The sequence below is a fragment of the Pipistrellus hanaki genome (assembly GCF_964339955.1).
Source record: "Pipistrellus hanaki genome assembly, chromosome: 2".
Taxonomy (NCBI): domain Eukaryota; kingdom Metazoa; phylum Chordata; class Mammalia; order Chiroptera; family Vespertilionidae; genus Pipistrellus; species Pipistrellus hanaki.
The window spans coordinates 28,388,331-28,416,276 of record NC_140504.1 but is presented as its reverse complement, the minus strand read 5'-3'; the positions used below and the strand labels follow the sequence as shown (position 1 = coordinate 28,416,276).

The following is a 27,946-nucleotide window of genomic DNA, read 5'->3' as shown; positions in this document are numbered from 1 at the left end:
AAGAAGCCATCACCATGTTATGATAGAGCTCCAAGGGCAGGTCCACACAGTGAGGAACGAAGCACCTGTCTATAGCCCTGTGTGAGCTTAGAAGCAGGTCTTCAGCTGTCCAGCACACAAATGTCTCAGCCCAGGTAACATCATAACTGCACTATTCCAAGAGCTCCTGAGACATCACACTATCCTGCCCCTGGATTTCTGCCCCTCAGATAATATGTGATAGTTGTTGTTTCAAGCTGCTAAATTCTGTTATACAGTAATAGATAACTAATACCAGAAGTAGGGGTAGAGGATATGGGGAAAACATTTAAGCAAGAGTCCAAACATCATGAAAGAGGATAATCACTAAAAGCTTGTATGTGCTTCATATTTTTTAAAAAAGGTTTCTTAACTCAGTCAGTGTGTAATGAATAATAGACTTTAAAATAAAAAGAAGAGAAAATGTCTATTTTTAAGAGATAAGCTTGCACAGGATACTAAAATGGCTTGAAACAATTTTATTGGCATTAAAAATTTTTATTTGGAATTTAATCCACAATCTATACAAGTTATTTACAAGGCATGAAAATGGAAAACAGCACAAAATACAATTGAGGTATAAGCTAAGAGCACAGTATGTCATGTTTCAATAAATATAATTCAAAATTTGTAAACTAAGTGACCAGATAGATGAGTCTTATTTTATAGTAAAACCATATAAAATATCTATTTCATGTGAGGTAGAGGACAGTTTTGTGTCATGTAATACAACCAACCACAGCAATTTTAACCATAAAACTGTACATCATTGGCAAAATTTTATATTGAATTATGGTTATTGTAGTCAACAATTTGTTTCAACAGTTGCAGAACAAGTATTTCATTTACTGCCTTCACAAATTTAAAAATTCAGAAGTAATTTAAGACTACGGTGTTGGCTTAATATTATTAGGATAAAGAAATACTTATAACAGGATGGTTAAAAACAAGAATATTTTATTTCTCCCAAACTATAATCCCCCAAAAGGTGTCCTAGATTTAGTAATTTAGTAGGACGTTTTTACTAGAACTACTTTAAGTATGCTGTGCTTTATTTTCAAGTTGAGGTATCTATATTGAAGAAAATCTTAAAAATTTTACATTCAACTAATTTAATACAGTTTTGTTTACTGGGATTAACTTTTAAATTTCAGTTTTTACATTTGATCACTTTCTAATTCAAAAACAGTAGCACTATATAAGACATTTAATTATATTATTTAAAAAACAGGCCCCAATTGCATTATGTAGCTTAAAGCCATTTAAAATGGAAAGATTTTACAAACAAAACAAAAAGACTGTCCTTTTAAACAAGATGCAATATAGAATACCTATATAAATTTTCCCAATGAAAATGCACAAGTAGCCTATTCTAGAAAAAAATTAAGCTGTTTATTCAACCCCACAATATATAATACATCAGTAATGTGTCCCTTATTGCTGACAGCTTCAATTAAAAACTATTAACATGTAGTTCCAAGCACAGAAATAGATGTACAGTCTGAGCACAGCTTTTCATTATTTTTAATGTCCTGTCTTGCAGATTAAATTCATAAGACCAAATAAAAATGAGGATTGTTCCCTAAGTCTTTTCGTTGAAAAGAAAATTTTAGAGCTGATCCAAAGCCTTCAGCACCAGCTTTACAATTAATTTTAGAGAACTACCTTAAGCATGTTATTCATTTATCATTTTACTTTCCCTCAAACAGAGGCCACAGATGTGCAAATAAATTGGTGGTTCTGTCATGACTTCAAATGAATAATCTGCAAATTTGTACTCAGTCTATTTCATCTATTTTAGTAATTGGTTTTTAATTCAATATGTACAAATGATTTATATTCCAACTGGTAATATATTAAATATACTATAAAATTAGTTCAAGAAGCATGAAACATCCTAATTCTCATGGACACAGAAATTCAAGCAAAAGAATAAGCTTTACAAACATAAAGCACAAGCCAAACTTACGTTGTCAGTCAAATCCTTTCATAGTGTTACAAGTTAATTTGTGAAATTAGGGTGGTTTCGAGCTTCCTCAATGACAGCAGATTTTACATTTTACTACCTTTATAGATTTGGAACCTTTTCCTCATAGAGTACAGAAACTGTTATCACCCAAATTAAACATCACCTATCATCCAGTAAGCTAATATTCTATGTTTCTTTCCTTCCTTCTAAAGATGCTTTAGCACTTTGATAGGCAGTTCCTTTAATGCAGCTTTTTAAAATAACCATTTTTATATTTTTCCTAAAAAGTGTTATGATAAAAATCTGAGGGAAAATCTGCTTGCCTAATGAATTAGCACGCAAAAAACACCAAAACAAACTTTAAGATAGCAATCAACACGCAAAATGAGCATGCAAATAGAAGAATAAGTTTATATGGGTAAGATAATTTAGCAGAGGCCACTTTTAAAGCATTACAAAATCTCTGTATTTTCAAGTGATGGGGTACAGTTTAACTTAAAAATACTTTTCACCAGAATAGGTATATTTACAATTGACTAAAAAACAATATTCAAGGAAGTTAGACAGAAACCTATGGCAACATCAATGTATCTTAGGGAAAATGAAGACTATACATGTGACAAGTTTTTATTATGTGAAAGACCAAAAAATATATATATATATTTCACTCAATTCTAAATTAAGGGTTTATGATCATTTACAAGTATTTAAGCACTATTTAGAATTTTATAGTAACATATTTCAAAAATTAAGCACTTTAGAAGTTTTGGGTTGAAACTTAAGCAAGCTTATCACTTACTAAGTAACATGAGCAGAAAGATTTTGAGTGAATTAGAATAAAAGAAAATTATAAGAGCTTAAGTTAAGTCACCCAAAAATCTTAGCTGTGACACAATTGATTCACAACTAAAATGAAACTGTATCATAGAATGTCTCTGTGATTTTTCTTTCTCCAATTTAAATAAAAAGTATTAGGAGGGTATGTCATTTTTAACATTGTTCTCGTATGTCATTTTTTAACATCTGTTCCTCCTTAAGGAGATTCCAAAAATCAACAAATTGCAGGATTAATATAGCAAAATTTAAATGGTAAATAGAAAATACACATTTAGTTCACACTAGTGAAAAAACTATACTTTGAGAATTATAAAATCCTTTTAGGATATATTGGTACCATTAAGTAAAATATGAAAATAACTGGTTAAATGATAATCTACTGATTTTTGAAGTTCTATACCAGTACAGTACCTATCATCTATGCTGGGAATAGTATATAACCTTAGCTAATTTATTTTTAAAATAGATTTAGCTCTTCAAGTAATTTCATTCAGTACCTTAGGCAAGAACATGAGAAACATAAAATTCATGGGATAATAATGTCAATTAATAGTAGCTTCAGGAAACTTCCTTTAAAAAAATGCATACTAAAAATTTCACCTAATATTTCTTAAGCCAAGAATTAACTAATATGAACTTTGCCATTAAAGAATGACACTTTTCTGTGCAAAAAGGAAAAAAAAAAAAAAAAAAAAAAAAAAAGTGCAGATGTTGCCCCTCTCCTAAACTATGGGATTCCCATCTCCTAAAAATTATCTAAAAATCCTGTAGCATAAACTTTCCTAAATTAATCTATCACACACTCTATCAGTTGACTGTAAATTCCTGACTTTGTTATTAAGTAGTAATTGAAATGGTCCATTTGTGCAAATTTGTATAAGACTTAACATTTAAACATACAAAAGTCCAAAGTAACCTTCAAGACATTTAATATTTTACAACTTAAAGAAAAACAAAGGCAGTAAGGAAAACAAATCCATTATATAAATTTCAGTAAGCCCCATAACTACATATAAAAACTGTACAGGAAGATTATGGATTGTATAGAAACCAATGTACATCAATGGTATCAATTTTTTTCAAGAACAGTAACATTTCAACACCACTATTTAACATAAACATTAACAAAGTTCAGAAATTTTTACATTTTTTTCTTCCTAAAGTTGCTGCATAAAAAGTCTAAATATAACCATATTTAAAGCCAAAAAAAAAAAAATTATAACTGTTTCTTGCGTTTAGCAGCAGGATTATAACAAAGCAAATTATCCTTCCCCATTATGCCCATGGGGTGAGCTATAACCTCAGCAATGAAATTCTTCTTTTGATAAATGTCTCTCAGGAGACATTAAGAAGAAAATTCATTCCGTAATAAGAACAAATACAAGCAAATTTTGTATATAATAATGAGTATAGCCTATCAACTTCAAAAGATTATATTAATGAAAAAAGGAGATTCAACCCCTTGAATCTCTCCATATATTTGAAATATGACAACCACCATTGTATCTAAAATTGAGTCTTAAATATGAATCACAAAATTCACAACGATTTTTCATCACACAATGCAGCTTTTAAAAAGTATACAACTGTTAAATTTGCTTAGAAATATAGGCAGATTATCTAATAGTTGAAACCAGAGAGTATTGTTACTGAGCTGTTTGGGAGGGGTAAAAAGAAACATACATTTTCATTCATTTTGGAAATGTAAAAATTTATGTACTAATATATAATCTCTCCACTTTCTCTGATCTACAAATGGATAGAATGCCTAGTTATCTTCATGCAAATAAGCAGTTCAGAATTCAATTAGCAAAGCAAACAAACAAAAATAAACTCTTTCAGGAACACACAGATGAATCTCTTTAAAGGTTTCTATACTTTAGCAGTCTTTGATTTCAAAATTTGCAGCTCTAGCTCTTTTATCATCATCTCTAACTTCTGTCTTGCCTCCCGTTCCTGTCTGAGTTCATCTTGGAGCTCTTGCCTATCAGCCTCGGCATGGTCCAATCTCTGTCTTAGTTCTGCCAACTGTGTGATTTAAAAGACTTTGTCAGTTTTCATTGTTTTGTGTTTCCATTTAACCTTCACATCATGGCAAACATGGTCCTTCAAATTACTCTTTACAAAATGAACAATTTCATGCATATACAATACCTTGATTATCTAATACTATTGCTCTGATATTGACTGAGGGAAAAACAAAGGGTTAGGAAGACTGAACACATAGCGTATGCCCTACACTTTAGCATACCTCTCATCATCACAGCCTGCCCATGTCACGTATTACTTGTTCATCTTCCCAAAGATGTGAGCTACTATTCATTTTTGCTCCCGTGCTTTTGAACATAGTGGTCAATAGTTCATGTTTGTTATTTTTTTTATTTGAAAGCCAATATTTTAAAATAATGTAACACTTGATATTCAGATAGCTAGAAATTATCAATTTTGGCAACTACACTACAGAAACCCAATAAAAGTTTCAAGAAATAAATCAAGATAAAAAAAATCATCTTGGTTGATACCGCATAAAGTTCTGTTTTTGAACAGAATTTTAAGTTTTGAAATCCCAATGAGCTTCACAAAAAAAAAAAAAAAAAAAAAAATCTTTAACAGAAGGGAACAGCTTCAATTTCCATATTGAAAGGGCAACAGTATACAAACTGAATAATTCTTACCTGTGCTGCATATTCAGCCTCGTTGTCTTTTTCTAAATTTGAGTCACAGGTACATTTTTGCTTCATTACCTGCTCTAATTTTTTCTCTAAGTCTTTCTGTTCAACATAAAATTCTTTCATTCTTTGAGCATGCTCATTCTGCAAAGATTCAAGCTCTTTCTGTAAATTCTGCTGTTCTTCAGTGAGTTCCTTCATTGCTTTTGAGCTACTCAACATTTCAACTTCCTGTAATACACAGAATCACATTACAATTTGTACTTATTTCCATCCTGCTAAAAATTTCAATTCAAGAAAAAATACTACATAAAATATCTAAAATTCAGCTGTCATATCAATTCTATGTAAAGGTAATTATCTTGAAAAGCTTTTCTCTAAAAATTTAAAATTATATTTAAATTCCTTATGTGTGTAAAACAAAATAATCTTAAATTTGCAGCATCTCATCTTGACTTTTTTTAAGAATATGCAAAAGTATCTTCATTAGGGCTATTAGATAACAATTTTACCATCTCAAGTTGTTGCTTCTTATGCAAAATTGAATTCAATTTTTCCTGTTGTTTTACGTAAGTTCTCATTACTTCTTCCATGATTTTTCCTTTATCATCTTCACAAATGACATCTTTGACAAGAAGTGGAGATGAAGCTGCTGCATCATGGTCAATTCCCGCCTTGCTTGTGTCTCTGATTATGTTACAAGTGGTAGACTCAGGTTTCTTTTTACTTACAGAGTTATTTGAGATTGATGGATCTTTAAGAGGCAAAAATAAAGTAAACAAAGTATGAATATCATTCTGCTAAAAGTCAGTAGGACAAACCATAAATGAAATTAAGAATAGAAAAAAAAAAATCCATTTACAAATAAAGTAAAAGAGAATAAAATATCTAGGAATAACTTCAACAAGAGTAGAACAAGAGTTGAACAACAAAAATGACAAAACATTGAAATTAAAGACTTAAATAAATAGCAAAGCATCCCATGTTCATAGACTGGAAGACTTACTATTGTTAAGATGGTGTCATGAACTTAATGTTAGTGACTCCCACTTCACTATCCCAGCATTCTTATTGAAATCCAAACCCCTGATGTGATGTATTAGGAAATGGGGCCTTAGGGAGGTAATTATAAGGTCATAAGGGGAGAGCCTCCATGCCAGGATTTATGCCATCGTAAGAGTCTCCGGAGAGCTCTCCCATTCTTTCCACCATGTGAGAACCCAGTGAGAAGATGGCTATCTGTGAACCAAAAAGTAGGACCTTGCCAGGCACCAAATCTGCTAATTTCTTTCTTTTTTTTTTTTTTTTTAATATATTTTTATTGATTTTTTACAGAGAGGAAGGGAGAGAGATAGAGAGCTAGAAACGTGAATGAGAGAGAAACACCGACCAGCTGCCTCTTGCCCACCCCCTACTGGGGATATGCCCGCAACCAACGTACATGCCCCTGACCGGAATCGAACCTGGGACCTTTGAGTTCATGCCCTGACCGGAATCAAACCTGGGACCTTTCAGTCCACAGACCGACGCTCTACCACTGAGCCAAACCGGTTTCGGCTGCTAATTTCTTGACCTTAGACATTCCAGCCTCTAGAACCATGGAAAATAAATGTTTTGGTATAAGCCACCCAGCCTATGGTATTTTTATTATAGCTGCTCAAATGGATTAAGATAGCTGGTAATAAATTAATCTGCTTTTTCAATGCAATACTTATCAAAATCCCAGTGAAAATGGACAAGCTGATTCTAAAATTCATATGGAAATGCAAGGAATCCAAAGTAGCCAAAATATCTTTAAAAAGAGTATCAAAGTAAGAACTCACAATTCCCAATTTCAAAACTTATTACAGAGCTATGGAAATCAAGATGGTAAAAGAAGCCAGACAACAAGAGGTCTCATGTTGTATCATCCTTTTTATATGAAATGTTAGGATAGGCAAATCCATAAAGATAGGAATTTACTAAAAAGCCATTGTACTGTACATGGTAAGTGTAAATTTAAGGTGAATGAATTATATCTCAATAACTTTTTAACAGTCACTAGAATTCACTAATTTGGGAAATAAAATATAATGCAAATAGAGCACAATGGTACACTAGTAATTATGTACCATATTTAAATCCAAAGAACCTAAGTTTTAAAATTCTCAAAATTAAAGAATTTCAATTATGTATGAAAAGTTAAATGACTACAGATTCTTCAACGGCTCCCACAAAGCTGAAATTACTGTCACACTTCCCTAAGCTATAAGCAAAGCTCTGCTGCTATATGGAGGGTAACAAGGCAGCATTTGAGTGAGCATATCTTGTTTGGTCCAGTGTTATAAAAGGCACTGTAACTAGGCAGCATTTTTTTTTTTTTTTTAGATGTCCAGCCAATATTCTGCATTTGTGCCATCTGCCTGGCTCCCACAGCTACAAATTTTCAATCTTTCTTTATTCTATGACTAAGTTTCCCTGAGTTCTATCCCTAAATACACTTACATATACTTCTTAGCATTATAAGTTAAATGGTTTCTCAGTTCACAGAAAATTAAAAAGAAAAATAAGAATCTTTTGAAGAAATTTGACAGCAAAGAAAAGGCAGGAAGAGGGAAAAATAATCAGACAAAAATCACTTGCAAGCATGAAGCTATGTAACCTATATATCTATCTCATTAGCTTCTATAGCTATCACCATTCTAGAAAAGTACAGCAATTGATGTTCTAAGAAGTCACTCAACATTTTTTACAATAAAAACCCCAATTATCTGAAAAAGTCCCTAACAGAAATCCTCTTCGAAAATCAAATATCTAACACTTTTTTAATACTGAATTTAAATATAAGAATACTTACCTAAATGTCTACGTAACTCTCTACTTGTTTTTAAATCCATTTTCTCCTGTTCCTCCAGTGAGACATCTGGATAAGACACTGTTTTTTGATGTTTTCCACTACTGTAAGGCTTCTCTGACTGTCTTGGTATGGATTTACCTGCCTCTGTCTTTGTGACCTCTTTAGACTGGGATACAGCAGAAGTGAGTGACACATTTGGGGCAACCACTTTATCACACATGTATAAGTAGTAGCTGAAAACAAAGAAAGGCATAATAAGACACATTACATTTAGGTAAAAAGCAAAATGTGTTATATCTATTTTTATGATTAAACAATTTTTTTCCACCATAACAACTAATAAGGGTCACAGAAAAGAACTCTTGAAAAAGTCAGTATTTTAGGCAGTAAAAGCAGAATCATGGAGAGATTTTTGTTATTTTTCAAAAAATAATTTCTAAGCACTAAAAAGGATACTCACTAGGAAAGAAAATCAGTTTTTTCTTCTTCCCTCAAAACCACCTGAAAACTAAAAGCATGAAGAACTTTAACAGATCTGTCTATAGCCCCAAGTAGGTAAGGTTTATTCAGAAAGAAAACACTATATGCTACTTTGGAGGATTGTTTTCTTGCCCATCTCTCCTATACAGCAACAAATCCTTGTTCTTTGTTATGATGAGGCTGATTCAGCCCCACACTACTTGGCTATGGCCTGTTTCACTATAGGCCAATGGAGCTCACAGGGCCCTTCTGTCTTAAAAAGCTTAAAAAAGGAGAGAACAGGCATTCTGAATGTATCAAATGCCACAAAGCAATCTTCCTAAAATACTTCCTATGAATTTGATAAACAGTAACAGTAAATTGTGCAAAACTAAGATCGAAGGGATATCTACCAATTTTGCTCGAAGTTCATATAAAATTGTTCAGTACATTATCTGAGAGACTCATGGAATAGAGATGAGCTAAATATTTAAGTATCTCATTAACTATAATCTTTATAACCTCTAGCCAAAAGATACAATCATTTAACTGACATAATACTTTATTCTCTAAACTAAGCATGTCAAACTCAAAGGCAACAGGAGCCAAATAAACAAGGTGTAAGTTTATTGGGGCCACAAAAAACCAAAAGCTTCAATTTTCAGAGAAAAGTAGGTTTATTTCGATAGAGACATGCTGAATACAAAGGGCTGAAATAAATGAGTAATTGTTAACATAATAGGACATTTTAATAAGTTAATATTTTTTCTTGAACATTACCAGACACTGAATCACTGCACAAATTAACAAGCATAAGCAAATAAACCTATTTTTTTTTTTGTTCTCCAAAAGCGAACATTTCCTGTTGCGCACACCAAACAAGTTAGTCCAAGACTAATAACGTGGCAATCGGCTGCTAATATCAGTGGAGAGAAATGGTGGGCCGGTGTATAAGGAAAATGAATGCAATATGATTATAGTAATCAGTCATAGCAAAAGTTGTAGTTTGCTATTAATAATTATGCATAACAGAATATTGTAAGTTATGAAATTTTTATTAAAACGCTTCTTATATACCTTTATTTTGGCTGGGCTGCAAAAATATTCGTTGTGGACTACATGCAGCCTGCAAGCCACAAGTTTGACATGCTTACTCTAAATTCTAAATAATTTCTTATATCTCATTGTACAGGACACATCTATTTTCTTTTTTTCTTTTTACCAATTACATTAATTCTAAGGATGAAAATTTAACATTCTGCTAAAAATACCGATAGGTTTAATAATACCCAAAGATTTCAAATGCAGTAAGAACATAAAAATTGTGCAAATATAAATAAGACTAAGATTCTACATTACCATGCTTGTGGAGAATACTAGTATATATTTATAGTAGCAGATAAAACTTTAGGACTGAATAAATAAGAAGCATTCTTATTGAAAATGTGAAAACTTTACTTTGAGAGATGCAGTTACTATGAAAGCATCTAAGTTTCAAAAAGATTTCTTTTTAAAAACAAAGTTGCACACCAAACTTTTGAAGAGTGATTTACCTCCTGAAGAGAAGTAAGGAAATTAAAAGAAAACTTTCGTTTTTACTTCAGGGCAAAAAAGAAATGACCTATTTCTAGGAAAAAACATAGAAATACAAGAAAGGTTATTTTGGACCCAGCTGGGTAGTAACTCAGTTGGTTAGAACATCATCCTGACACATCAAGGTTGCCGGTTGAATCTCTGGTCAGGGCGCATGCAAGAAGCAACCAATGAATGCATAAAAAGTGGAATAACACATCAATGTTTCTCTCTTTCTCTTTCTCTTCCCCTTCCTCACTAAAATCGATAAGTAAAAATTGTTAAATTTTTAAAAGGTTACTGTAAATGTTCAACACAATTTAAAATTCATTTCATTGATTAACAAGAAAGCCTAAAGCTATTGTATATCATGAATTTCCCAGGGCCTTAAATAGCAACTGACATATTGAGGAAGGAAAGAAAGAAGGGAGAGAGCGAGGGAGGAAGGAAGAAGCGAGGAATGGAGGAAGAGAGGATTAATGAGACAATACTCACTCACCTGGGGTGTAAAAATGAATGTGTCTGAGTAACATGATCACTTTCCTGCTTTATAACAGGATACCATGACGGTAATTCCATTCCTGATGGTGTATCTATCTGTAGAAAAACGTAGAAGCGAAGATTATTGGGAGGTGTGATGGTTAAAATTTTAAAGTGTCAACTTGAAAGGGTCATAGCATGACTCGGGAGAACCTTGCGAAAGAGGCGTTACATTATGAGTTATCTTCTAAAAAAGTAACGCTTTCCTTAAAGTACCATGCCTAGTTACTTGAAACTCAAAGAGACTGCTACATGATCTATTCTATTGCAAACAGTTTCAGTGTGCATGTTAATAGGAATTGCCAGAAGTGATTTCATCCAATTTCATACTTACATCTGTTTTTAAAATCCATTTTAGCCCTGGCTGGATGGCTCAGTTGGTTAAAGCATCATTCCATATACCAAAAGGTTACGGGCTCCATCTCCAATAGGGTGAGTGCGAAAGGCAACCAAATCAATGTTTCTGTCTCTTTCTCCCTCTCCCCTTCCCTTTTCATCTTTCTCCCTCTCTTCATCCCTCTCTAAAATCAATAAACATATCCTTTGATGAGGACTTTTAAAACTTTAAAATCCATTTTAAATAACAGTACCCTACAATGTATAGAATTGATAGGTTCTGATTCTTCTTCACTGCTACAACCAGCTAAAATATAATCCATCCATATAAATATAGTATTCTGATCAAATATTCTAAAAAAGTTGAGAATCTGGGGCAAAATCAACTACTTATTAATAAAATAAACCAATCATTTTTTTTACACAGTTTCTTGGCCTACAGCTTAGTTGTACTAGTAAGTTACAAAGGGAACTGACTGCTGGCAACAGAAATACTAAATGATAGGTGACAACTGACAGCCTAAAGAGATGAATTACAGAATGTAAATATAAAAACTGTTCAAAAAGCAATGCAGTTTGAGGGCTTTACCATAGGCCAGAACAAATAATTTAATGTATCTCAATTGTCCCTTACCCACCTCACAACAGAGTATAGTAACTGATGTTTACGAAGTCTTGAGTCAACATGACATGGTTAATTTATATTTTATATTATCTATATACACTGAGTAGCCAGATTATTATGATCTCTGAACGCATAATAATCTGGCCACTCAGTGTACTTCTCTTGGCTACCTCATTTATTTGATATCAAAGATACTATAAATCATGCACCTGATCAATTTTCCCCTTTGCACTGGATAGAAAGCTCAAGGAAAATAGGTGGTTGATCTCCAGCAAAAATCTAGAACACTTTTGGTACCCATTTGAGATACAAATACACTGAGTGGGCCAGATTATTATGCATTCAGAGATCATGATAATCTGGCCACTCGGTGTATATAAAAGCCTAAGTGACTGTTACGCCTAAACGACCAGTCGACCAATCGCTATGATGCACACTGACCACCACCGAGGGAGCACTGCTCAGCTAGAAGTCAGGCCCACGACTGGCTGGCTGGCCAGCAGAGCTGCAGTGGCAGGAGCCTCTCAGTGCTATTGAGCAGTGGCCACAGACACAAGCATACCAGGATGAGTGAGCGAGCTCCTCCCTGGCCACCTGCCATTTGGCACACTGCTACATCCCCTGAGGGGTACCAGATTATGAGAGCGCGCAGGCCAGGCTGGGGCTACTCCTCACACCCCCCGAAAAAATCCAAGCATCGGGCCTCTAGTACTATATATAAATAGCTTACCACATACATATATAGCATACCACATGCCATGTGAAAAGATTGAAAATTATTTGACATTTTAGGATTCCTCAATAAAATTAAAGTTTTAAAAAACATGGTTAATGCTGAAAAAAAGTAGCTTTATTACTTAGAATATTCACTTAGGGAGAACATTTGTCACCCCCAACACTGTATAATAAAAGAGGTGTTAATTAGCATGAATAGCTCATGCTAACAAATCAATGAAATATAAGAACCACTTCAATTAAGTGAGAATTTCTTTTTATATATATATTTTTTATTGATTTCAGAGAGGAAGGGAGAGGGAGAGAAAGAGAAACATCAATGATGAGAATCACTGATTGGCTGCCTCCTGCATGCCTGCCACTGGGGATTGAACCCACAACCTGGGCATGTGCCCTTGACTGAAATCGAACCCGGGACCCTTCAGTCCAGAGGCTGATGCTCTATCCACTGAACTAAACCTGCCAGGGCTAAAGAGAATTTCTTTACCCTGGCAGGTTTGGCTCAATGGATAGCGCATCATCCTGAGGACTGAAGGGTCCTGGTTTTGATTCCAGTCAAGGGCATATACCTCAGTTGCAGGCTCGGATCCCCGGCCCTGATTAGGCTCGGGTGGAAGGCAACCAATCAATGTGAGACATCTCAAATTGAAGTTTCTTTCTCTCTCTCTCTGTATCTCTCCCTCCCTTCCACCCTCTAAGTATCTATCCTATCCTATATAATAAAAAACCTAATATGTAAATTGTCCCCTCTACCAGGAGTTCAACTGGGAGTTTGACCAATGGATGGGGCCAACCCGTCAACCGCCCACGGCCCCTCCCCTGGCCAAGACCTCCCAGCTGGCAGTGGCAGGGGGGGGGGGGGCGGGGCGGGGGGAGGCCCCAGCTCGCAGTCAGCATCCGCCAGCCACTAGGGACCCTATCAGTGCACGAATTTCATGCACTGGGCCTCTAGTGAAAAAATATCCTCAGGTGAGGATTAACAAAAAAAAGTGTGCAAGATTCTCTTCTCTAGAAGTCACTGGTTAAACTCATTATTTAGAAATATATATAATAAAGCAAGCTCTGTTCCACTTTTATAATTGAAACAATCTTGGGTGTACTACTCAAGAAATCAATTGTTATCAGATTTTTAAAATTAAGAACTAAAATGGATTCACATATTCAAAAATTTTCCTATTATGGATATTTAGAATCTTCAATCTTCAGAAAAGCCAATTCTAAACTTCATCAGCCAAAGATCTTGACTTTGCAGCACTATTCATGGACAAACATTCAAATTTGTACTTAAAAAAAAAAAAAAAAAAACTTTAAAATTCCTAGACTTATCTTCAATAATAACCTAACTCAATTTTGATCATTTCAAAACTCTACAGCTTGATTTGTATACGTCTTGCTTTTATTCATGACCCAAACTCAGTTTATCTTTATTTCTATGATGCCTCTACACTTCAGATACCACCTTAAAAAATTGTTTGTGCATTCATACAGTGTGGGGCAAATGTAGTCTACAGTTGTTCATATGGAAAATACAAGAATAAATTTTCATATACTCACAGCTATAAACCTACCTTTGCTCTACCCTGTATTTTTAAACATCCATCCCTCTCTAGTTTCTGTTCTTAGCCTCAAAAACTGTCTTATTTGATTTCCCATTCTCACACAATCCCACAAACTAGGGATTCTTACCCACACAAAAAAAATCTTCCTTAACAATCCCCCAGCCAATGTCTGAATTCCCTATGCAAGATCCGTGATATCCAGTCTCTGCTTGATCCAGTCCTTGGAGGCAAGGACTGTCTTATTTACTCATATTTCAATACGTAGCACCATGCCTGGCATGTAGTAGGGATTCAATAAATATTTGTTGAATGAATTCTGAATGACAACGTAGCTCATTAATACCCAGGGTGACCATATATAAGGTAACTCTGCTACCAAGAAATTTACAAATAATCCCTTTCACATTCTATATCCTACTCCATAAAGTACCAAAGAAGCCAAAGGTCTCTGGGATGTATATTTAGAGATCAGATCTACAAATTAAATAATATAAATAATGGAAAAATGGACATTAACCAAAATAAAATGTTGGGAATTCATTTTCCCTAATATGCTGTGATAAGCCATAAACACATTTATAAGAAACTATCCTAACCGCACATTAAAAATAATTAAGAAAAGCACATATTATAAAGCAGAACATTCAGTCATGCCAAACTTTTTTTCATCTATTCTGCATTTGTTTCAACATACAAATTAGATCTTCCAAAAAAAAGGATATAATTAAATGGCAAGCAGCAATGCTACTACTGATTAGCAATAAAAATTTAAGATACTAAGAGAGGAGAATCTACTGCCATTTATCTTACCGTTCACTATAGGAATAAGTCATTCCTTTGTGTATTTAAACATTAAAATAGAATACATTACACTACTTGGCAAAGGAGAGATGTACATCATTTAGTGGCTTAACTTGAAGCTGTAACAGTTTTAAATGCTTTTATCATCCAACTTCCCCACCATTATCTACCACAAAATGAACAGATGGCATCCTTACCTGAAACACTAAGAAAAATTTCAGACAATATATTTCATTTTCTCTAAGTCATAGAACAATCAATAGTATCTATGAAAGCAAAGTTAAACAATCCCAAAATGTATGGAAGAGATCATTTTAAGTAAGTAAAAATTAAGGGAATGTTTAATGAAAGTTTCTCTAAATTTCAACTTACTGTGTTATACATACATAACCCTTTGATAATCAGATTCTCTAATAAAGAACCATTGTATTTTGATAGTACAATGCTTACTAACTCACAATGAAGTAATTTAGAGAACTTGATTTCATTTACAAAAAAAAATCAATAGGCATTTTGCCACCACTTTCTAGATACAAAAGCAATTCCACCCAGTCAGCACTATTCATATACATTCAAATTTGTACTAATAAAAACAAAACAAAACAAAAAAAACCTTTAAAATTCCTAGACTTGTCTGCAATAATAAACATTTAGGTAGCACTCCAGTTTTTAATTATAGGAACAGACTAACATTTATGACTTTTAATTGTGTCTAATGACAAACATTGATAAACTAAAGAAATCAAGACAATGCTTCTAAATATAGGTGGGGATTCCAAACCCTCCCCCACCCTGCAAAATTTAATCAGAATTACATTTTTTAAAATACGTGGGGAAATATTTCTTAAAATATAAAAGATAAGACTACACATTGTGTGTATTTATAAGACAGTAAGCATATGAAGGACTAATCCCCCTAATGGTGTGATTACATAAGAAATAAAGCAATGTATATTAAATGCACATCACAACATACTGGTAAATCATTAGCAACTTTACTAAACACATGACTGAATACACAGTTAAGCAACAACTCTTTAGGTATAAAGTGAATATAACCTGTCAGCGTCTTTTTACTGTGTACGACAGTAGGACATTCAAGTGGTCAATAAATGATTTCAGAAAGACACAAAAGACACTCTACCAGACAGCTGCCAACAACTCTTAGAGCAAGAAATTGAATCTTTCAGTACAGGATCAAGTTTCCTCAATATTTCCAACATGTTGTGAATAAGTATTCCAACAACTGAAATAGGAATAGTATTATTGATACAAGGTAGCAAGTAGCTATTTAAGAGATTGTAAGGCTTAGTCTTGTGCCTCATTTCATTGTAATTATTAAAATTTATCAACCTAATGCAAAACTGGAACAGTATGATCTAAGTATCTCCACTAACTTGTCAGACAGATCTTCAGGAGTTATAGTGATGTCTGCTGTTCCCACATATTGAAAGATCGATCATACCACCTACCTCACAAAGCCAGTTTTGGGTTTACAGTGCTTAAAATTCTTAAAATGTGCAACTCTTACCTTAAAACTTTTGAAGAAAAAAGCCATGTTAAATCAGTAGTACAATGTCACTCCCATTACAATTTGAAAAAAACACAAAAAAAAATACAAAAACTGATTTTATTTTTTAAGTCCTGTTAATTCCTGGGACTTTTAAAAATGGATTCTTAACTTTTTTTTTGTTAACAGTGTTACAGATGTCTCCATTTCCTCCCCTTCACCTGCCCTTCCCTCTGGCCATCACCACTCTGTCTATCTCTATGGGTTATGCATATAACTGTATGTTCTTTGGCTAATCCCTTCACCTTCCTTCATCCATTCCCCCACTCACCCCCATCCTCCCTGACAGCTGTCAGTCTGTTCCATGCATCCATGCCTCTATTTTGTTCATCAGGCTATTAAAAAATAACTTTTTGTACTAGAATTATGTGGTGCCCTATTCATTTAACATTGCAAATACCGGAAATCTCCATGTCATATATATCTTTCACTAAAGTATCTATTGTCAAGTTTCAATCTGTACAAATCGAAGGTTTTGCTATCCCACTTCAGCATATGTGCTTTAAAAAAAAAAAATATATATGATCTCCAATTATTTGGCCTTCAAATAATGTAAATTGACATTAGCAAAATGTAGATTAATTAATTTTACTATATTCAATGTGCTCATTTTTTATTCTATCATGTGGTTTTTTTAAATAAATACTGATGAGCCACTAAATTGATTTCATGACCCTTCTGGCCCTTTCTCAACAGGGGTTCTCAAGAAAATTAAGCCCAACTGCCCCCAATGAATCCATTGTACACAATGAATTAACTACTCTCCAAAGCGTTTAGGATGGTACTATCTACATCCCTGGGAGAAATGACAAACCATCACTCTGGTCAAGTCATTTTCTGCAGGACCTAATTCTCCCCTCAGGAAACGCCCATGAAAAGGGTGCATGAGTGACAAACTGCAATTTGAAAAACACTGTTTTAAGCAAACTATCTTAAAATTGGTCCAAAAAATATTACTGTTTCAACAACTAGTCCTGTATAAATAACATTTGTGCTCAATAGATGCTTTTGCACTGACTTACAAAGCATTACATATATAAAGGAATGAATTCCAATATTGTCATTTCATTTTTAATATTAAATAAAACCCCTAGTATTACTTAACAAATGATCTTTATTTTCTTAAATATTTTTTTTATTCCTTGGCCCCATAAAATTTAAAAAATGTATGTACTTTCAATAACCTTTGAAATCTCAAAATTAATTCATTATCACAAATAAAAGCAAAAGATTAGATTTGCTTTAAAACCAATCCTATTTTCCCTCTTGAAAATCACTGGAAAGTTTATAATAGGAATACTAAGATTTTCTTCATTCAGTTACCCAATCCTTTATTAAGCATTTACCACATTCTACATTCAGAAACTAGATGAATTTCTGCCTTAGGGCACCCTCCACGAAGCCTTTACGTACATATTTCTGTGACCCACTTCTAAGTCTAGAAATCAAAATGACTTAAATTAATTGTATGCCTTTCCTAATCATTCCTCTTTCTGCCTACTATGGGACTATAATGGTTTATTTAGTGACTAAAGCAAACCACACCTTCAAAAAAGCTTATAGTTTAATTACATATTCTTTTTGTTTTTTGTAGTCTAATAATATCCTTAAATTATTTTAGGTATTTGAACCCTCATAGACAAAAATTCTGTACTTGGACAACATACAGGTTTCAAATCATTACTAAAGCTATTCCCAAACTAGTTTTATCTCTTTACTTGAACAAATTGAGTTCTGACTCCACAATCACTTTCCATTCCCAGAATTCTATGGGGATTGAAATTAACCCAATTCTTGATTACTTCCTTATTCTCCCAGTGGCATATTATAATGTATGCACAGCTATGAGAATACCATTAGCTGACTACACACTGATTCTAGCCTATCCCTCCTTTGTTTCTTCCTTAAAGTTAATTTTTTTCAAACCAAAAGTGTCAATATCTAAGTTTTTTTTTAATCATAAACCTTTTTTAAAACATCAACATTTTTTAATGTCTTACCATTTAATGGTAAATGAATATAAACCTAGACTCTGTATTTCCCAGACCATAAGGGGGCACTATTCCCAAAGCCATTCTAGAGATTTAATTGAAACGTTCTACCAAAACATAATTCTCTCATAAACCGTTTTACACTTTCTTCTGGCACATTTTATTCTAATAAGTAAACAAATATCCAACTCGTGTAATTACCATGTACAAACAACTAAGAGGAGATACATTTGAACCCAATACTCAGTTATCATATCTTAGAAATAATCTTCATATAGTTCTAGATTAAATCAAGGTGTTTGGGGAAAGGAAAAACCCCCAAACTCATAATAGCAAATAGTTCAATAATAGTTTGAAGTACCATCCTGCATTTCTGGACTCTTAACATCCAAAATACTTCACATCCATTCTCTCATTTGATCAATTATTCATCAGTTTATTCTCAAATTACATATGTATTTATTAAAGATTAAAACATATTTTTTTCCAGGAAATTCCAACCATTCTAAAACTGTGGAGTGGTATTTTTAAAAAATGTATTCAGTTTAATTTTTTTTTTTTTTTTTTACTGAGTGCCTCTGTTGTGCCATGCACTAAACTATGTTCTGAGAAAACAGGAAAAAGCCTCTAAAGTCAAAAAGATAATTATTAGTTTTAGAAAGTTAGACAAAAATATTCACATTGCTCTCTCATATGAGCACAAATATTTCATAAGATTCTGATTTATGCCCAACTTTACCAAAATGTATACTAATAATAAAATGGAAATAATACCACTAATAAAATATCATCATATCTACCACAGCACATTTTGTCCCAACATTACCCTTTATCATTGCTCATTCTCTGTAGTATATTTCCTTACTCCTTACTTCTTAAATAAGGAAGTGTATTTTCTTACTGAACGAAAGTATAGTAGGTTACAAGAGGGGAGAAATTTTCTGTATCATTATTATTATTATTCCAATGACCTCTGCAGAAATGAACCTAAAAATGTAAAATTAAAAATAGTGAAATATTTAATAAGTTTTAAGTGAAAAAATTAAGTTTTTAAGTTGGTATGTTTAGGTCATCTACTTGCATCACAGATAACCTATAGGTTGTTTTTTTTTTCTTCCCATAAGCAGAGTAAAAACTGTATCATTTTACTACCTAATATGTGTTTAGACACTAGAAAGCTAAATTTTAATTTACAAATATATGTACTGCCCAGCCAGTGTTGCTCAGTGGTTAAGCAACCAGCAGGTCAGGATTGGCTTCCCAGTCATGGCACATGCCTGGGTTGCAAGCTTTATCCCCAGGAGGGGGAATGCAGGAGGCTGCAGATCAATGATTCTCTCTCACCATTGATGTTTCCCTCTCTCTCCTCTTCCATCCTCTCTGAAATCAATAAAAACATATTTTAAAAAATAAATGTAAATACACAAACTTACAGAACATACACCATCTATAACTTAGTGAAGATTGTCATCTATGTGCTGTAACAGTCAAGAATTACCTATAATTATCTACCGATTGTCAGCTACATGCTGTAGCAGTAAAAAATCACCTATACTTATCTATCAACTGACTACAAATGGGCTTTTCTAATATGCTTAAAAATAATCTTAAGTAAATGTCACCCTTCAAATATTATATACAAATTATCAATTTAACAAGCTTTTCCTATAGAGAGAAATATAAGATTCAACAAAATTAAAATTAGATCAAATAAATAATACCTACTGAGGATTTAAAGAAAAATTAGGAATATAATTTTCTTGCATATCTTTGTTCACTTTTAATTACAATACTTTTCTAACAAAAAAAAGTACAAAAAGCGCAAATGACATAAAGAGAAAAATAGTTAAATAACGCCATTTTGCAAAAAAACCTAGACAGAACTAAAATCAAGTATATTTCTTGTGGTGGTGACTTGAGTAAAAAAGTTTAAAAATATAGCTTTAGTTTCTACATAGAATACAGTCAGTTCTTCACTTAGAACACTGACCTTATACCACCTACTTCTCCCATCTAAATATAGCTATTAGCTATGCAAATTAAACATAGCTATTAGCTATGCAAATAGCTTGGTGATCATTACTAATATAATTTCCATCCTTAGAAATAATTTAACAGTTGCTACATTTCAAAAACTTTCCTATTGAGTTTCAGGGTTGGTTTTGGTTTTTTTTTTAATCCAAAAACAGTACTTTGATTACATAAACTACATAAATTACATAAACATATAAAATTACACTAGTATTCACACTAAACATAAAGTCCTTTATATAAGGTTAATATATTCGGTATATTCTTTTATTTTAAAAAAGAAAAAGAAAAGAAAAGCCTGCCAACTTTTTTAAATGAGCTTCCTCTACGTCTAATTTGGTTTGTTTGGCAACCAGCTCACTGTCACAGGAGTCAGTGAAAAATGCTCCCCAGTCAAGGATTCTCTCCTTGCCCCCTTCCCAGTTAAATAGCTGAGTATATACAAGTTAATACAGAGTTTACCAACCATTATACAAAACTAAATTTGCTTTAAGTTCATGTTTCTCAAAATACAGTTTCTGCTACTAAATTAGGGGGAAAGTTAAAATTACTAGACTTCAAGTCAGAAGACTTGCATTCAACTCTTGATTCTACCATCTACCAGTTATACAACCAAGAAGAGCATCTGGGATTGGTTCATCTGAGAAAACTTGTTCAACAAACCTTCAAAAAGAACCACCTCACCAAGTTTTGAGGAATAAATATTTAAAATACAATGTGGCAAGCACAACAAAACCACCACTCAAGTATGTATTATACACACAAGCCTCCCATAACACTCCTTTTTTAAAAAGCTTTATATGCTGGAATTTTAAATTCCCTTAAGTAGCTTAAAATTCATATAAGCTTGGAAACAATGCCAAAATACACCAGTAGGAAATACTGCAAAAAATAATAACAGCAAAAAGATGGGGGGGGGGGGGGAGGGAACCTCACCTCTTCCAAAAATAAAAAATGAATCCAAATTATTAACTTTTGAGACAATAAAAGGCTACATCCAAATGAGGGATAATTTCAGTTTTAACCAAACCCTAGCACTAGCACATTCAGTTTCAGTTAAGTAAATTCATCATGTGGGTGTTGTTTTTTAACATTCATCATGGTTCTCAGATATTTTTCTCACCAACACAGAGCAGGAATATTAGACAAAGTAATTTATCCCAAAAATGCTGTCAGACCAACAAAAACTGGAGCAAGAATATCTGGCAAATAATGTCATTACCTTATGACTATAACGGTAGAGCCCCTAAATAGCAAGACATCATAAATACCAAAAGGAATAATCCACATTTTGAGCATATAGAGAATCTCTAAGCAGCAGCCTTAGTATGGATGGAAGCAATGCAGGTCCTGTAAAGATAACTGGCTTTAATTTAATCCTGCTTCAAAATAAGTTATAACTGCACCTGAACAATATGAATTTATCTACCCTGGCCGGGTAGCTCAGTTCGTTAGAGCACTGTCCCCATATGCCAACGATCTGGGTTCAACCCTCCTGTCAGATAACATACAAGAATCAATCAATGAATGCATAACTAGGTGGAACAACAAATCAATGTCTCAACCAACCTCTCTTCCTCTCTCTCTCTCTCTCTCTTCCTCGCTCTCTAAAATCAATAAATACATTTTTTTAAATGAACTTGTGCATCAGGCAAGGAATTTTGAAGGTGTGCTGACCCTTTGAAAGCATCAAGTAGCAAACTTGAATTAAGAGTCTAAAATTCTATTCATGGGTCTTCAGGAACAAATCACTGTCTTCAAAGTACACTGCAATTAAACTTCCCTCAAAACCTTAACTGCACCATAATAAAGCACCAGACACCAAATCTTACATTCTAGCCCAACTTCTCATGTTGCTGTGAATAACCTTGGCATTTAATATGCTTCATTCATTTCTTCTGTGAAGTAGAAAGGACAGAGATTGTTTCAATAAAAACTAAGAGTGGAAAAACTAGATTCTTAAAGTGAAACATGGCCAACCTTAAAATTACACATGTAAAACTGCTCAAGAAGAATGCTTGCCATCTTGAACACCTAGAATTAGCTATTACGCTTATTTTAATCAAGTAGAAAAATATATTTAAAACCAGACCAACAAACTGAGCATTTAATAACCCAAAACTTGTCTATTACCCAGGCATTCAAACTCTTAGAATGAATATATTAGTTTAGACTACCAGATAATGCAGTTGGAAAAATAAACTTAAGCTCTCTTTGATGATAGGTTTTTTATGTTAACATTTACTCCAAAGTCTTTTATTTATTTTAGTTGTCACATTTTTTTAATTATTCCTTTCTTCATAAAAGAATCTAGGTTACTACAGTCACAAATTCTTCAGACAAATCTTCCATTTGTTTCCAATTATGATCAAGCTTAAATACCCAAGTATATTAATGTCAAAATCCTAGATGTACCTTAGAAAAAGGCTGTTTCAAGCCCATCACCAGAACTGTTTTTGACTATCTATTACACCATTTGCAAATGGAGATAACACCGAAGTGTAAATTATCCTGAATCCTAGGAAAACAACAGATTTAGTCATCAAAAAGCAGGATGTGTGAAAGAAAGAAGTTAGGACTGGAGGGGAAAAAGCCCCAAATCCACTGCCTGGCTATATACTCTTAGGAAAGCCACCTGATCTCTGAGCCTCAGTCTCTATCTGTACAATGGGAATAATCTTACTCCGCTCACTAGGTTGTTTGGAAATGCAAGTGAGAACACACAGAGAAAAGCATTTTATAGCCTAAAATGTGTGATACAAACATACTACATACAGCAGGATTTTCTGTTGTTGCATGAGCATAAACAGTTCCTTGACACGCATATTTAAATTAAACCATTATTGCTATTCGATATTACTATTTTTTTAAAAAAAAAACAACTTGCCTTAGATTGTGTTCTCTTTCCATTTCTCATGCTAAACTTCTCCTTCATTTCTTCTAAAACTATCTTCAGTTTCTTTTCTTCAGGTGTCCCTAAGTATTTTTGGTTCACGTGAAGATAGCAATGCCATTTGGCTGATTCAAAGCCCCAGTGGCAAGTCCTTTTGTCAGGTAATCTGTGCGAATGCATCACAAACGTCTGGGGTGCAAACATCCCACAGCACTCCAGACACTGAATGCAGGGAGCATCAGGCTGAACATAAAACTGGGGTGCAAACAGACCCTGACATTTGCCCAAGCATTCATGTTCCACTTCAAAGGCACTGCCAGTTTCCTTTAACTGAGCCAATGAGTTTTTAGCGGGAAGTAGGCTACCATTTTGAGGAAAAGTGCGTGGTCGCAACAAAGCGTTACATAGTCTCTGTGCATCAGTCAATGTGATCAGCCCACAGGACGGGGCATTGAACGGAAGTATTCCCAGGACCTTTAAGATATGAAGTTGGTCTGAAGTACACCTTGAACAATAGATGTACAGTTCGTCACATACTGTATTTATTTGCTGAAGCGAAAATTCTCGGAGAACAGAATTTAGGACTTGGGGCAAACATAGTCTCTTTTCTCCTCCAACCTGAAAACAAGAAATAGATTCCCCTTCCAACATAGTCTGGGTGAGTTCTGTGGAGCTATCCGAAGGGATGAGCAGTGGACCAGGGAGAACCTGAGGAGACGGCAGAGGCAGAAATACAGTAGGTGACATGCTTTCTTGGGAATACCGGGCGGAAAACGCTGCTGGCCCACCCAGAGAACTCTGACTGCTTAAATGGAATTGTGCCAAAGTGTGTTTCAAACTGGGATTTAAGTGTAAAGGTTCAGGCACCGAGGTACAGGTTCCTTTGACATGCTCTCCGTCGGTCTCCATTGGTGCTTCATAGTCATCCAAGTGTTCCTTCTTAACTGTTGGCATCCTGTTTATCATCATTTTTCCATTTTCGTGAATGTCTGTCATCATTTTTTTCACTGGAGGGCTGCCATCATCATCTCCTATCCCATTCATTTTTTTATTTGAGCCCCGAACCAAGGAGAAATTCGTCTGTAGGTTTTCCATTGCTAAAAACTATTATATTAAATAAGTAAGTCTGACACTTGCATTATTTAGCTGCTTATCTGGAGAAAATGTATACCAATACGTGTGGTAACTTACATATGGTAATTTATAAAAAATTTCTATGGTAACTCATAGAAAATTTAAGTTTCCAAAGAGAGATCTCCCTAAGTCACTCAATAGATTTTGCAACTGTTTTGATTCTGCTTATACTCTAGCATAATTTCACTGCAAGTGCTATAAAATTTGTCTCCAATAATAAAGAATTTTAAGAGGCACTCCTCTGAAAAAGCCTTTGCTTTTTTTTTTAAGTCTTCAAATATATGTATTAAAATAAAGCTGCCAATTCTCTCAGTTCAAGATATCCAGGTTCAATGCAATGGTTTGGTTGGTTTTAAGCAAAACAAGTCAAAATTCTATTAAATTACTTGTGTTATAAAATCTAGACACAAGCACAAGTCAAAATGATGCACCCAAATTTAACTTTTGGCACCAAGACACCAAAAAAGGAAAAACAGAAAAATGTCTTCTCAAAAAATGATGATGTCAGTCTATGTTGACAAACTGAAGACTTGTATAAGTCCTCACACCAGTAAGAAGAGCCTCTGGCTCCACTTGAACATCTACAATTAAAGATGATTTAAAGAAAAATTGCCCAGTTATCTTCAAGGACTGCTATTCATTCTTCTTTTAATTAATCTGGAAGAGAAGGGGGATGGGAGAGAGTTACATTTGAATCTGCTCCAGAGGCCAAAGGGTCAGTTTGAAACCAGTTTCTTAATCTTAAACTGAGTTCACTTTACCAAAGGTGACACCTGAGTGACTTCTATCATGGTAACACCATTATTAGAACCACCTTCCTTTAAACAGGAAAGCAATCTGGAGAACAAGTAAAGGGTAATATCATCCCTCAAAAGGGCAAGGGCTACTCTAACTCCGAATAGGAAGAACCTTCAACAGATCATCTCACCCACAACTCAGTACCAGAGGCTTCACAATTATGCCATTTTAACTAAAGGAACCCATTCCTTCATCTCATTATTTAAAAAAAAGAAAGGAAAAGAAACATACAAGGTAACATATCTGCCACATGTAACGAAGTTACAATCTTACATACACTATTTCATTTAGCCAGTGTATGCCATTCTTCTGGAATGGTGGTAGGCAAAAAATTAACTTTCCTTTAATAGGTGAGTGAATTTGCTGAATGGGAGCCAAAAAAAAAAAAAAGCTATGGCCTCCACGCCTGGGAACCTCCATCCTTGAACAAGTCTACTTCCAGGACAAAAAGCGCCAAGGCAGAGACAGACCTCACAAAGAATGCAAATGGAGGAAAAGAGGGGGAAAGAAAAAAAAAAAAAAAAAAAAAAAAAAAAAAAAAAAAAGATTCTTCTTCCACTTCTTTCCTGCGAGGAAGAAAAAAAAAAAAAGGAAAAAAAAAAAAAGCTATCCAATAGAATAGAAAAGTCTCCCAAACTCCCAGCGATATACCCTTAAAAAAAAACCGGAACCACAGGGTTAAACCACCAAGGCCACCAGCCAACGCGCTGACTGGCGCCCCCCACAGGAGCACCTCCGCCAACGCAAACCGAGGGAGGGGGGCGGCGGGGGCAGGAGGCAAGACCTGGGCTGGGGGAGTCCCCGACGCCCCGAAACCCTCCGCCCCCGCAGGGCCACCCACCCATCTCCAACCCGGGGCGGCGGCGGCGGGGGCGGCGGAGGACGAGGCCCCCAGCGCGCCTCGGAGAGGGAAGGGGGCGAGGGGAAGCGCAGGAACAGGGGCCCCTTTTCGAACCCCGACCCCGCGCTCCCGGGACAACCCCGAGTGCCCTTCCAGCCCGGCCCCGCTGCCGAGGCCGCGCGGAGGCCGGCGGAAATCCCCCGCGCACCCCCCCTCCTCGGGAAGTTCTCGAGTGTCACCCCGGCACCCCGAAGGCTGCACCCGCGCCCCCGCCCGGGGCCGGGGGGAGAGGGGTGGGCGAGCGGGTGGGGCGCCGAGCCCGGAGCCTCCCGGGGAGCCTCCCGCCGCCGCCGGTGCCAGCCGGCCGGGGTGAGCCCGGGGCATCCCCACGGAGCGCAGACGGGCGGCGGGCGGAGGGGGTGGGGGGGCGGGGACGGGTGTCCGAGGCTCCGGGATTCCGACGGCGGCTCGAGTCAAGTGCAGCGCCCCGGCTCTGCCCACGACCCCCGCCCGGGCTCCGCGAGACGCGGTCCGCCGGAGGGCACCCGCCCCGCGCCCCGCGCCCCGCTTTGGCCCCGACCCCACCCGGCACCGCGCATCCGGACCCCCGACTCCGGCCTCCTCCATGCCCCGGGGAAGCTCGACGAGCTTCGTGAACTCCCCGCTCCCTCCACACCACCGCCCCCCGCCGTCGCCGAGGGCCCCCCGGGGGTCGCGTGCCCCTGCCTCCCGCCGCGTCCACCCCGGCCAGCCCGGCCGCACCTGTGCCCGCCGCCGCCGCCGCCGCTCGTCCGCTCCCTTCAGCTGTGCCGGCGCCGCCGCTCCGAACCCCACACACATCGCTACACACAGCCCTCTGACGTCACCGAGCCCTCGGCCCGCCCACGTCACTGCGGAGACACACGGCTTCCCGCAGACGCCGCCGCCGCCGCCGTCTCCGGCCGCCCGGGGGAGAGCGAGGGCGGCGCGGGGGGAGGGGAGGCTGGGGCCCGAGCCAGCGGCGGCGCCGCGCGCGCACGCGCACGCGCGGGCCCGCCACCCCGCCGCCGCCGCGCGGCTCCCAGGCCCTCGGGGGCGCGCGCGCCGTCCGGCCTACGGGAGCTCCTCAGGGCTTCCCGCCCCGTCCTGCGCGCACGCGCACGCGCACCCCCTCCACTCCCCTCACCCCCCCGCCCGGGCGCGCCCTCGCGCTCCTGGCCCCGCGCGCCGTCTGGGCGGCTGGCGCGCGATGCCGTCTGCGGTGCACCCGGCGCAGACAGGATGTTCCCTCCCCGCCCCACCCCCGCCGCCGCCGCCGCCGCCGCCGCCCGCCCTCCTTCCTTCCTCGAGTCGCCCAGCCGGCTGTCTGGGGCCGCCAGCGCCCCGCCCCCGCCTCCCCCCCCCACCCCCCCCGCTGCGCTCTGGTGACGGGCCAGACCCGGGGGCGCCGGGCCGCTCGGCCGCCACCGCGCGCAGGGGGCGGGGGAGGGGGCAGGGCGGCCCGCGGTGCACTGTGCGCGACCCCAGCAGCCGGCGGGGCGGAGGCCGGCCTCTCGGGGCTGAGCGCCGCTGCCCGGGGTCAGGCGCGGGCGACCCTCCCTCCCCCACCCGCCCCCGCCCCCGCCCCCGCCGGCCGCAGCTGGGCCGCCCCGCCCCGGAGGCAGCCGGGTGGCGGCGCCCCCTGTGTGGGCCCGGCTCCCCGGGGCGCGCCGGGCTGCTCCCCCGCCCCCGCGGGGCCTCCTGCCGCCCCGCC

The 27,946-nt window shown here is 37.1% G+C and overlaps 1 protein-coding gene across 2 annotated transcripts; it reads right to left on the bottom strand.

Annotated features, from left to right (window-relative positions):
- Positions 1-482: 482 nt before the first annotated feature.
- Positions 483-27,276, bottom strand: SKIL (SKI like proto-oncogene). Of its 2 annotated transcripts, none has more exons than XM_084874127.1 (7): positions 26,977-27,276; positions 23,436-25,232; positions 10,860-10,957; positions 8,330-8,562; positions 6,006-6,247; positions 5,500-5,724; positions 483-4,852 (listed from the first exon to the last, which is right to left on the bottom strand). In XM_084874127.1, the coding sequence occupies exons 2-7, from the start codon at positions 24,534-24,536 to the stop codon at positions 4,697-4,699; spliced, it is 2,055 nt and encodes a 684-aa protein (XP_084730253.1). In that variant the 5' UTR covers positions 24,537-25,232; positions 26,977-27,276; the 3' UTR covers positions 483-4,696. The 2 variants fall into 2 exon arrangements, with proteins under 2 accessions (XP_084730253.1, XP_084730252.1); XM_084874126.1 differs by having other exon boundaries at positions 10,860-10,953; positions 23,432-25,232; positions 26,977-27,265.
- Between the last annotated feature and the right edge of the window lie 670 nt (positions 27,277-27,946).